General features: G+C 37.8%; 1 protein-coding gene across 1 annotated transcript in view; it reads left to right on the forward strand.

Moving 5' to 3' along the window:
• Positions 1–13627, forward strand: part of MYO16 (myosin XVI) — a 261913-nt gene that overhangs the window by 27541 nt on the left and 220745 nt on the right. The window contains exon 3 of the mRNA XM_042810398.1: positions 194–337. Coding sequence (XP_042666332.1) covers positions 194–337 — 144 coding nt within the window. The remainder of the gene's footprint in view (positions 1–193; positions 338–13627) is intronic.

The following is a 13627-nucleotide window of genomic DNA, read 5'->3' on the forward strand; positions in this document are numbered from 1 at the left end:
GCTTTTTCACAGGGAATAAGGGATTCCATGAGCCACACACATGGAACTTGGTGTTTCTGCAGAACTATTTCTATAGATTCATCTGCTGTCTACAAACATATCATCTGCTAAATTTAAATAGAAGAAAAAAATATGTAATAAATTCAATTGTACATGGAGTATAATGCTATCCCTAATCTGCTCTTTCTTCTAGTGTGCTCGCTACGATAATGCATTTGCTGCAGAAATTCTGATTGACAGAGGAGTGAATGTAAATCATCAAGATGAGGATTTTTGGACATCAATGCATGTAGCCTGTGCGTGCGATAATCCTGATATTGTCCTGCTGCTGCTGCTAGTAAGTAAAACAGCCCAAGGCACTGTGTGCTTGAAAAGGAAACAGAATGTAGCACCATACAGTTTGAAATTGCCCTGTGAAAGCACTATATTGCTAATCATATCAGTGAAAGCATTTATTATGTATGTTTATTTTTTGATGCTATTTTGGTGCTCAGGATTTTTTAAGATATGTAACAAGACATTTTTTCAGGTCTTTAATAAGAATACATTATGAATGTATGTCATGACAAGTCTCCCTTGTCTTTTCCCTGTAGTCAGAAGCTTATATCTCTAATAAGCACTCAGTCCCAAATGGGATACTCAGATAATTTTTCTTTTATCCTTGTCACTTTCTGTTAAGGGTGAGTTGGCAGACAATCTTATCAAAACCTCCTTCTTAAAAGTAAATATTCACTCGGTTACACTCAGTATTCATAAAGAAGTGTTTGTGCACATGACCAAAATGAGGCCAATTTAATATTTGTCTAATCAACTGTAATCAAGCCATACAGTGATAGATATGACATTCAGCCTCTATAGAGGACAACTTTGTTCTTGGGCTTCTGTTCCTGAGACCGCAGCCTTTAGTTTTAGTGCAGGATGTTAAAGCAGCTGTTTGTCCCATTTTGTTTCCTATTGCTTTTTAAAGCAGTAGTGCAGAAACAATTCACAGTCTGACAGTTTTCTAATCTATTTGCATCAATTTAAAATTTGTATATATTTTTTAATAGGTCATTGCAAGTAGATTAGCATTTTTTAGTATATTATAATGATATTTCAATGCTACAGTTAAAACTAAGGGAGAAATATTTTTGAAAGACTGTATATTTGGTAATAGTTTCACTCTGGGAGACTGTTTATTCCAACCCTTCTGCTTAGAGCACGGCCAGCCACAGCAGCTTGCCTAGGACCAGGTCCAGTCAGATATTGAATATCTGGAAGGATGAGAATTCCAGAACCAATCTGGGCAACCCACTGCTATATTTGACCACCTGCATAGGAAAAAAGGCTTTTTCTTAGGTTTAAACAATTTTTTTTGTATTTTGGTTTGTGCCTATTGCCTCTTGGTCCTTTCACTAAGCACTACTCAGAAGAGCTTGGCTCCATCTGGTCCACTCCCCCAATCAAGTATTTATATAAACTGATACGATTCCCCTGAGCCTTCTCAAGTCTGAGGAGTCAGCCTCACTTTGTATGACAGATGCTCCAATCCCTTCAACATTATTATGGCTTTTTGCAAGGATTGCCCCAGGATGTTCACATCTTTCTTGTACTGGGGAATCTGCCTTATCAGTTTTGAGCTTCCACCAGTGCCTTGGCCTGCTGGTAGTGAAGTTTAGAAAATCTGTGTCTGCAAGAGCTTATGTTGGCTAGTGTTCAACTTGTCTACCATGACCCTTCAGACCTAATCTCAGCAGTACTTTGTGTGGAAACCTGTCTAGTTAGACATAGATAGCTGGCTACATTTGTCCTGTAGGGGAGTATCTGTCTCTGCCTGAAGGTTATAGCTGGGAGCCACTGATCTGGAACTGTATGCCTGTACCAGCTCAGAAATCAAGCTATCATATTGAGTTGTAATTTGCTGAATAGATGAGTATACTGGGTGTCAACCTTCTGGCTTGCCTGGGCCACATAGAGTGAAGAGAAATTGTCTTGGGCTGCATGCATGTAGACTGCTCCAAAAGTAAATCCTATTTATTTCCATGGAAATGACAACAGCTATGAAGAATGCAGTGACACTGTTTATTTGAGGAAATTCTCAGCTACAACAGACTATCTTTCCACACAGTCACCACCATTAGTTATCATTTTTGCCAGTGATTAACAAAAGCCCGCATACTGCATTAGTAAAAATATGTACCAGCAGAGGTGATCCACTGTTGCTGTTGTCACTGCTGAAACATATCACCCACTGAGTTCACATCCACTCTTTGGTCTTTACAAATATTCAGGAAGTGTCAATGGATGTCACTGAGTGTCATTTTTTCCTCATGGAGGAATTCATTGACAGCCTTTTGCTTCTTATGCACTTCCATGTCAGATGACATTCTGTCAGACTCCCCCTCTACTGTCTTCTGTCACATGATGACAAAAAGTAACGAAATATTGGCAGGAAGCTTCAGCCTCTGCTGTCATATCACCAACATCTGTCTCTGATGTCGTGGACAAACATAATAAAACAGGAGGCATTGCTTTTGCAGCAGCTCATATTAAATGTATGATATAGTTAATGCATATGAAGTAACCAAACTTATTTTATTATTATTTTTTTTTAATTGAAACGTGTAAGAAGCGAACAACAAAAACATAAAACCGGTGGGATGTTTGATCTTGTTTTTGTGAAACTAACACATTAGTTGAGTTTGATGGCAGTAGTTGCAGTTAATAAGTTCTCAAGATGTACAATAGAGATTTTTGATGAAACTTTATTTTTTTCTCTGCTTCATCCTTGAGAATATTTGTTCACAAATGAACATACTGCCAAATGAGATAATAAGGCAGGACTTTGAAATGAAGGATATTTCTCTCTTGTGAGAGAGGGCTTATAGAAGACTCATAAAGAGACATGATCAGATTTTTGATTACAACTGTGTACATTCCATATGAAAATTTACAGGTGATTTATTTATGACTAAAAATGGAATTGCAAATACACAAAAAGAAATGATGATTTTTTGGCAATCTTGAAACCTGTCCTCAAGTTCCTTTGTCACAACGGAAAGCATGGCTGTGTATTTTTGCTGTTCACGGGACTGTGTTTAGCCAATATATTGAAATCTATACACTTCTTTGCCATAACTCGAGCTGGCACTGCACTGTGCCCCATATGCTAATTTCAGTTCAGATAGCGTTAATAGCACACTGATGTTTGATTGGTGTCAAGGGACCAGATCTTCTGTATGGGGCAGATCTATGATGGTGTGGAGCAGCAGGTGGCTGCAGTGTGAGCTGTGCCAGGCTGTGGGTTGGTCATTCCCAGAATTGTCAATTTGCCATCACAGGCAAGCAGTCTTCAGCAGTAGTGAGAATAATCTTTGGATTTACTTAATCATAGTGAATTATAGTGATATGATTTGACTCTTCTAACTCTAATATATAATGCTGTGTATCTGAAATAAGGACTGTCGTTACCACCTGACCTTCTGTAAATGACCTGGGCTACAGTGAAACCTTCATTTGGAACCCGGAGTTACTTTTACACTGTTCTGTGATGGCTTTTTTCAGTCTGTACCTTTGGTTTTAATGTTGAGCTATATCAAATCTTATCTTGTAATCTCAGGATTCTGATGGCCTCTGAGACTGCACCTGCTCTAGAAAACTAAACTGAGTCCAGGAACATTCCTGGACTGTGATAGACTATGATAATCTGTACTAGTAAACTGCTAGAAAGGTCTGTGGCATGAATTTGGTATGTGCCTTTTGGATTCCTTCTGGACAATTTCCCAGTGCAAATTTTTGAAAGGCATTTGCATGGTACATTTTGTATCCAGCTCATATGATGTAGAAGCTGAGAGATTTTACTGGACTAAGTGAGGTCTGGCACATGCCAGCTGGCTGCAATGCCTCGAATTTTCCCAGGTACATTTTTTTTTTTCCAGTAGTAGAGTTGCAGCCTTTATCGTATTTGGCTGTGTTTGGAATGTTCATTTCTTTACCTTTTCTATTACAAATGTAATGTATTCTTTGAATTCTACCTGTCCTTCTAAACTTCTAAACTAAGATTAGAATGGAGAAGCTTGTCCAACAATTCCTGTACTGAACAATGGGGGATTTCCAGAAATACTGCATGCTATGCTGTTGTTAACATTAACAGGAGCAGCTAGCAGGTATGCTGAACACTTCTGAAGTCTTCCCTGCCTTTTTTTTTTTGTAAGCCCAATCTAATTTAAAAAACATTACGTATTTCTACACATAGTTATATCCGAAATTATTTTTTGATTCCCATCATTTGAATGTTGTTTCATACTGTTCCTGTTTATTACAAGCGGTCTTCTCCATGTGTCTTCTGATAACTGGGAATAAATAGATCATCTTATATATTAAGGTCTTGGTAAGCAGAGTTACATCCATATGTATTTTTACATTTAGTGTTGGAATTCTCTATCTAATTTGCAAAACCTTTAATAAATTTGCCTACATTCTGGGTAGTAAGCATTTTTTAAGGCATACTTTCCTTGGCGATATAAATAATACCTTTATACTCTCCATTCTGGAGTGTTAATAATAAGGAGAGTACTGTGGAGAGAAAGGGAATTATTCTTATGTAAGCAATGGTTTTTGAACCGTGACATTAATTCTGTCTTTAATAATATTTGACAAAGTGAAAATGGAAATTGAGGTTGGAGGCAAGTATTTTTCACAACCTTGAGCTGTCTTTGTGTGAATGTTTGATATTAGAAATTACTTGGCCTTGAGGTTGGAGTGTTTCATGGGCCATGTCTAATGTGTAGCGTGAGCCTGGATAACACTAATACGAGCCATAGGCAGCTCCTATTATGTCACACATTTTAGCTGAAAGAATAAATAACACTTCGTGTACCCTCATGAATTACTTTTAGATAAATATTTCTTCTAGATTGACTTTATAACCTAGACAGTGCTCTATTATCTGTTTTAAATATGTGACCCAAAAAATAACAGCAGGTCTTTCAACTGAGACCTGAGCAAATTCTAATTCCTACCAAACACTCATAGAAACCAGTGGAGGTTTCTTTAGTGTGGGTTTCAAAATGTTTCCTGAAGGGAAAATAGAAAAAAGGGGAATATAGAGTATATAGATCTGAGAAGACTATCAATGAAGACTTAATTAAGCATACCTAGTTTCTGATTATATTGCACTTTTGGTGGTCTTCGTGTTCACTGGCTCAGCCAAGATAGTGATTTATCTGTTGTTCATCAGCTTAACCGTGGTAACCGGCTGTTTCTGTCCTCTGGTAGATAGGAAAGACAGAACTTATTAGCTTAAATGCCTCTCCCTGAAAGCTAGGAGGGGCTGTGGATGTTATGTCATGTGATAATGTGCTGTCGTTTCCTAGTGGATGCCTACTGGAATTGTAGGCAGTTTGGGGAATACGTGCTGAATGAAATACTTGAAGCAATTTCTTTCCATCCCAACTTTTTACCCCAGGTAGTATAGCTTTCCATGGGACGTATTTAAGTCTTCTCCACTTTGTAGCTGTCAGCAAGGGAGGGCATTGGGCAGTTCAGCCAGGAAATATGTCCCATGTAGCCCACCACTGAAGAACGTGCTCCGGGGCAGCTGCTAGCACACAAGGAAATGAAGAGATCAAAGGTAATCTTTGGAGGTCTGGTTGCCGTACATGCAAATGAGATGGGAAAGGTCAGATTCATCAATCACTGCCTAGCAGCATTAGTACCGAGGTTTCCCTTGAGACAGGGGACTTTTTTGTGATGTTGTGTGCAGCAGCCTTCTCTAGCAGCTTGAAGACAGTGCTCAAGTGACTTTCACTTAAGAAGAAAGATGCATAAGCTTATATACGTTAGTGCTTAAATGAAATCTCAAAGAGGGCATGAAAACCAACAAGATGTTATCTGCTGTCTTCCCTTGTTGCCTTGTGAAATCTCAGGACAGGACATGCTGACAGCAGTTCTGTCTGGTTGGAGTGTTTTCCTTTCCCATTGCCTGTGGGTGCATTACAATGCTGCGTTTTGCACTTGTTTTTGGTACTGCTTTCTATACTGAATTGAAATACTAGTTAAGATTTGCAATTTAATTTTCAGAGTGCTTTGTCTCACTGAAAGTGCTGAGTTACAATTAGTTGAAAGAGTGAAATTAATACTGTTGCAATTTAGTAAATAATCCTCAGCTACTCAAAGAGTAGGGTGTGTGAATAAAAATATCACTTTGCTGTATCACTTTTTTTCCTGTTTCTCTTACTTTTTCTTCAGCTGGACATTTTTAATATTGTGAATTCTGTACTCTAAGGAATCAGCCGTGGGTAATTAGAAAGGCAATAGAGGTCAAAGCTGTTCAGCTACTCCATCTTCTCCACTCTATTTACTGCCCCAACGAATTGAACATTAAATGGAAAAAATATAACTGATGTGATTCTGATTTGTCTGTGCATTTCTGTGATATGTTTATTTGGATCTTGACCCATCTTTTTCTCTCAATCTTTGAAATGTGGTATTTGTGTAGATATTAAATGGTTCACAGTCACATTGAGCTCCTATGTTTAGTACCTTTTCTCAAGATAAATTATGGCTGTGTTATGATCTTTAAGTACCTTTATGACTTTCTGTTACACCTTTATTTCAGAGCACGTAATGGATAATTCATCACTGAGCTTTGGACTCATATAATTGTATAATTAGACTTGCACAAGACATTGCAAGTTACAAGTTTTCTTTTGCAGTACATCTTTGGTTTAGGTTTTGTTGGTAGTTCTTTTTCCCTCCTTTGCTTACAACTCCAAAGTAGTTGTGGAATTCTTTTAGGTTAAATGAAGTAAAGTTGAAAAAGGTGAGAATTCATTTTAATAGTGATTTTTTATTACTTCATTTTAGCATCTTCAGGAGGCATCTTGCAGTAGTAACAGGAATATGTCTTTTACCCTCCATAATGCAGATTTTGTCAAATGAAATTAGGAAAGTGGACACAGTATTGTACAGTGCTTTACACTGAGGAGATTTATCCCTTCATTGACTTGATGGCATTGCTGTAATAAACATGACAGTTTATTAACTGGAATGGCAGAGAGCAGCGCTACATCCTCAGGAACTTTTATATATAGGATAAAGGAAAACAGGGGAGTAGAAATATATTTTTAGTGTATTCTTTTTACTGACATTACTAGGAAAAGCAAATATAAGAGCTGTCAGCCAGCCAGTTAAATGTGTTTATTCACATGCTTTTTGTAACCTGGAACTGAAGCACAAAATTCAAAATTAGATTTGCCCTTCAAAGAAAAGAGCTAGAGCAGTCTATTGGGAACATGGGAAGGTTTTGGAAGCAGAGGAGCTCCAGTGGTGGCCTCTTTGAGCAGAGCCCAGCACTGCCCCATATCAGATCAGAGCTGCTGGGTGCTCTGGGAGAGCACACTGAGGGAAGAAAAACTGAGAGTCTGGAGTGAGAAATGTGAGAAAAGCCCTTCAGACACCAAGCTCAGTGCAGAAGGAGAGCAGACTGTCCCCCTGAAGCCCATGGGCACTATGTGTAGCAGATCCATTTTTAGTTTAAAAAAGCAGGTGTTTTTAGTTTGTCTTTAGTTCTTACTGCTCTACTCTGTTAGTAATCAGTGATAAATTAGTCTTCCCCAAGTCATGTCTTGTTTGCCTATGATGGTAATTGGTGAGAGATCTCCCTGTCTTTATATCAACTCATAAGTTTTCTTTTCATCATGTTTTCTCCCCTCGTTGCATTGAAGAAGAGGAGTGAGAGTGACTGTATGATGTTTAGCCTACCATAGGTGTTAAACCACTACATCACTCACTCAAAAAATATTTAGATATAGAGGACAGTGAAAAAGTTGCAGTAAATGCCATATAAACATTTTAGCCAAAATGCTAATGTTATTATAATGTTGAAAGTGTAACAAGCCTGTGTCCTGGGGTTTCAGGTAGGCTCTAGATTTATTCATTTTCTGTAATAAGACACATAGCTATCTTTCTCTAATCTTTTTCAGCACTGTGTGTTCCTGCTCTGGGTGTCCTGCCTTGCCTGGCTTATTGTTCTAACTGTAGGTGTATGATATAGTCCTTCAAATCTTCAACTCTTTGAAAGGGTAGATAACAGCAGGACAAGAGGAAATGGTTTTAAGTTGAGGGAGGGAAGATTTAGGTTAGATATCAGGGGGAAGTTCTTTACAGAGAGAGTGGTGAGGTGCTGGAACAGGCTGCCCAGAGAGGCTGTGGATGCCCCGTCCCTGGAGGTGTTCATGGCCAGGTTGGATGGGGCCCTGGGCAGCCTGGTCTAGTGTTAAATGGGGAGGTTGGTGGCCCTGCATGTGGCAGGGGGTTGGAGCTTCATGATCCTTGAGGTCCCTTCCAACCCTGGCCATTCTGTGATTCTGTGAAGTCCTTCATAGTGTTCTTTAGCATCTGTGTGTTAACTACTAACTTCTGCTTTTCTTTGTTCTCCTTTTCATATGATCTTAAATTGTTTTCAGAGAGGTATCGAAGTTCTGGGTCTTGTAGGCCACCAATTTAAATCTTACTGCAGCACTAGTAGTACTAGTTGAATATTTTAAATTTGACTGCCTCTTTGCATGTGGAATTTATTATTTTATCCTTTCCTGTTTTAGCCCTGAGTTTTTTTTATTGACTTTTAAATATTTTCTGTAGGTTGCCTGCTTTTGCTATTAATGTAAAGGTGCTTTTGTAGGTAGCTTTTCCAAAATCTGATATAGATTTACTGGAAAAAAAATACAGGAGAAGGCTTGCTAGTGGGAGTAAGAAGGAAGACTTATTGGGCTGAAACTCTTTGTTCCCTTCTCCCATTCAGTTAGTATGGGATGTATCTCAAGTCATGTAATGAGAGAGCAGTTGCAGTTATTTTGCCCTTGTTCTTTTGATCAGACTGCTTTAGCAAGCAGAGCAGAGAGGAATGATCAGTATATCATTAGCTTTAAAACTTAATGAAAGATTTTTATCTTTCATAGTTTTAGAAACAATTAAAGCAGAACAAACAATTGTGTCCTCAGAAGAAAGTGATTCTGCCCTCCCACTCTATCTTGTTTAATAATTTTTTCTCCTTTGTGTCATTTTATCAGGAAACCATAATGGGGAGAGAATGGTAAATAGAGGTCAGGAGATGACTGTGAATGCCAGTTCAAAGTATAATATGGCCTAAAAGAAAATGATTCTCCTCTGTTTCTACAGACAGCTACTAATGAAGCCTTTATATAAAAACAGTGGATATCTAAAAAAAAGATATTTTCCTTGCTTGCAGTCTGCAGAGTCTAGTAAATAAATGTGTGCTGAGTGTCAGAGGTACCTTCCAGAGAATGCATGCTACTGGCTCACTGTTTTTAATTGCTGCTGACAGAGTAAAAGCTGACTGAGCTGGGATGGAACTAATCTAGGTGAAGGCTATTACTGAGCTGCTAAACACCAGATGGCAACACTCAAGGGAAGCTGTAGCTTCTCCTTCAAGACTGGGAAAAGGGAATGAAAGCAGCCTATTAAAGGTAGTCCAAGGAGCATTAAAGGTAGTCCAAGGAGAGATAAGAACAGGAGTCCAGCTGGACAGACAGGACTTGGAAAGCATTTTGTATTTCAGTGTTATCATAAGAGTTATTTTTCTAAAAAGAAAAACTTCTTAGTAGAATTAACTTATCAAAGAGGGAATCCAAGGCTTATCATACAGACTTATTAAGATATCATAGAAGTTAAAAACAACAGTTTAAGGAAGTACTTTCATAGATCTGTCTACTAGAAAACATGGAGATTGACTAAAATAGGTACTGAAAAAGGAATATGGTTATATTGTAACATGGCCATAAGGAATGCATGAGAGAAGAACAACTACTGCTGAAGAGATAGACTTTAGGAAAATATTTTCTTAGAACTACATAAAAGATGAAACTTCAAAAAGGAATAAAAGTGTGTCATTAGAATAGAAGAATAAGTAATGGAGATAGCCCAAGGGCAGAAGTCTAGTAAAAGAATAAGTATGATGAGAAGAGGAAAGGCATCAGAATGCTCCACTGACAGAAGAAATAGCTATTGAAACAGATTCTGAACTTCATAGTGAAAGAATGCTAGAGCATCGGATGAGTTAGTCTTTTTCCACAGGAAGGAGTCTCAGAAAGTAAAATCTCTGCTTAGACATGAGACTGATTGTTATGTTTGAAGAGTCTGTAAATGCTTATTGAATGGTTAGAATTTGCCAAGAAATTTATGGACAGTGAGAGAATTGAAAATTTCTGCCTGTGTTCTCACAGTGAAAAGTATTGCTTGCTTGCAGAAACATCAGAAATGGTAGGAACTGGCTGAAAGTCACACTACTCAACACTGATTTTTGATGTTACAGAACATAGCTCATAACTGACAAAATAAAAGCGTGCAATTTGTAATCCTTAGCATCAAAATTTTTTCCATAAAATTAAAAATCCTGGAGGTAAAGGAGAGTTAACCTTGAGGTTGAAGATGGTCTTGAAGGCAATACAACAATATTCATAAATTACTCTTCATGTTGAGAAGAAAAACTACCCCGTTTTTGGGCTGGAGCACATAAGGACAAGTATGACAAGAAGTGGGCTACATGCACAAAGATGGGGGATTCTGCATTAGCTTCACTGTAATCCTCTTGATTCCAGACAATGGGTGTGAAGGAATGACAAGATAATGAGAATGAACATCTAGCTTTTGACCTTCAGTGAACACAGATCTGTGCTATGGAAGTGATGGTCTGGGAATGTTCAATGGGAGATATTTGAAGGAGGTGAGATTAATCGCTTATGTATGCCAGGTGGCCTCTGTTGAATCAGTGACACAATTTCCCTGCTGATAGCTCTTAGGGAATAGCTATGGAATATGAGGAAAACTGCTAGTGAAATTATAGAAGAGAAAAGCTGCCTGGTGGTTGAGAAACTGGTAACAACAAAACAACAGTCTACCTTTTAAGAGAGAAACTATGGGGCTGGGAGTTGCTGAGGTTTCTTTAGGATCAGTCTGACAATGCTATTTTATTTACAGTTTTTGGTGATAATCTTGGGAGGAAAAATAGGAGTGTGATAAAAAAAAATGGCTGAAGACGAAGCTGCAATACCTTGTCACTGTGGGTGAGGATTGGAATTTCATGCTGAACGATGTCTTGGAAGGCTTCAAAAGCAAAAATAGGGGTGAAATTTAAGTTTACAAAGAATAAGGTCATGTTCTGAGCCAGAAGTAACATGCACTTCTGTGATACACTCAGGAATCATCGGCTGGAAATAGCAAGGCATTAGAAAGACCTCAGAGATTTAGTCAATTGTAAGATGATTATATATTACAAATCTGTATCTGCCAATAGGGAAAAGTGATTCTTGGTTCTGTCAGAATGAAGATATTTCCAGCAGAGCAAGAAATGCTTTATTGCACTGTACAAGGAACAGCAGCCTGTAGTTAATTATCTACAGACCTGTTGAAGAACTGTGGATTCTACCCAGGAAAATTGGAAAGATAAACAGAAAAATAGGCTAGAAGTGTCTAAAAATAACTAATTTGTTTAATTTCAAAACAAAACAAGAACACAACGCAAAAGCAACACTGAGACAGGGTGGCTGTGGAAACTTTCTGTAAATAATCAAGATAGAGGAGAATATAAAAAGACCTATTGAAGCCTGGGGTTACTGCTAGCATGAATACAAATGATTATAAAATCTCAAGGAATTAAGACTGAAATTAATTGTTATGAATTCTAAGCAACTTAGGTGGGAAAACAGCATTCTATGCAGGAGTAATAGGGAAAGGGAAAAAATAAACACATAAAAGCAACCTAATTGGCTTTAAAATCAACCTTAAAATTGTGAATGAGATTAAATGTTACGTATTTACCTGTGTTATCAAAGTAATGCCTCAGGAGATCCGTTCTACTATTATATTCCCACATGATGTCTGTTCAGAGGGCTCTGTAGACATAATTATCCTGGTTGTGTGCTTAAAATAATAAACATAAGGAGGATATTGAAATCTACATTCGTTCAAACACCAGCAAATAAAATTTCATTGTGGATATTTGATAACTTAGGTTATGGCTAAATTTCTATGGTATGAAATCAGGCAGGAAAAAAGTTCATGGAAAAAGCTCTAACTTTTCTCAAATATTTGAAAAGAAAATGAATAACAGGCAAGAAAAAAAGAAAAAAAGGATTTTGTTATCTATGAAAAGAAACTTGAAGGACATAAAAGGTTGCATGCATAGTTGCTGACAGTAAACTGAGAATGATACTTAGATCTGTAATTAATTGTTTGCCTCAGCAGTATTTGTAAGAGAAACTGCAGTGCATATTGGTTCATAAAACCAAGTATTGTCCCAATGGGGGTATGAAAAGGCAGACATATGAGAAATATGCCAGTGCAAGCACTTGATTAAGCAAAAAAATGATTAGAAAAAGAATTACAAAGAAAAAAGTGCATTAAGGCAATCTCTTGGTGACATTTGCTTGAAGTTAAAATTTAACAGTTCCTGTTGAGTTTCCATGTTTTGTTATATATATTTCTTATATAGGTTACCTTTATATACCTATATAAGAAATATATGGAAATGAAAAATAAACTGTGAGATCTAGTGCAGTGGTTTTCAAAGTGGAGTGCATGTCCTGAGGGGTGCACAAGCCAATCCATTGATGTGTGGGAGGTATATACTAGAACCTCTCTATGTATTTAGTTTTTATCTAAGAATATAAAAGAGAAAATTAAGCTTAACTAGTATTTCATATTTCTTGAAGATGGCACCATCATTCTGTCTGTATTTGTTTTAGGTCACATACAATAGGCTGGGTGTTCTGGAGGAAGAGTGGGTAACCCACAGAACAGAGTTGTTGACAGTGGTGTTGTTGCTCATTCACTGGCTTCAGCATATTGCAATGTTTTGTGGTTTTTGTGTTCCCAGTGAAATGAATTTAGGGATTATATTATGTAGTTTAAACTAAATGAACACTCACAAAATGGGCACGTGGCTTTAAAGGATTTCTGCAAAGAAACGATGGATTGAAGATAATGTTGTGAGCACAGATTAAGAAGAAAATGGCAAACCAAACATTTCACCCACTCCTAATATAAACAAGAATGATTGGCAACCATGTTATGAGGTAAAAAGAGCGCAGATCTGATCAGGTCGAATCACAGAATCACCAAAATTGGAAAAGACCCCCAAATTCAGCTCAGTTCAACTGTCCACCTATCACCAATATTTCACCGCTAAACCACGTCCCTTAGTACCGCATCTAAATGTTTCTTGAACATCTCCAGGGACAATCTCCAGCACCTTCCTGGGCAGCCTATTCCAGTATCTGACTGGAATATATTTCAGAGAAGAATTTTTTCCCAGTATCCAGCCTGAATCTCCCCTGGCTCAACTTGAGGCCGTTTCCTCTTGTCACTAATAGTGTATGGAAAGAGTCCCCACCTCACCACAACCTCCCTTTAGGTAGCTGTAGAGAGTGTTAAGGTGTCCCCGAGCCTCCTCCACACTAAACTATCTCAGTTCCCTCAGTTGCTCCTTACAAGACTTGTGAATGGATGATGCTTAAAGTCATGCACTGAACTTAACAATAGATATTTAGAAGCATCTTTTGAAGTTTCTTAATTAATAGAGAAAAACAAGAAGCCAGACACTGCTGGGGAAATGCTTGTTCTTTCTGCT

Source organism: Centrocercus urophasianus, unplaced genomic scaffold, assembly GCF_019232065.1.
Source record: "Centrocercus urophasianus isolate 14NV4802_14NV808 unplaced genomic scaffold, USGS_Curo_1.0 seq_12, whole genome shotgun sequence".
In the NCBI taxonomy this organism is placed as follows: Eukaryota; Metazoa; Chordata; class Aves; order Galliformes; family Phasianidae; genus Centrocercus; species Centrocercus urophasianus.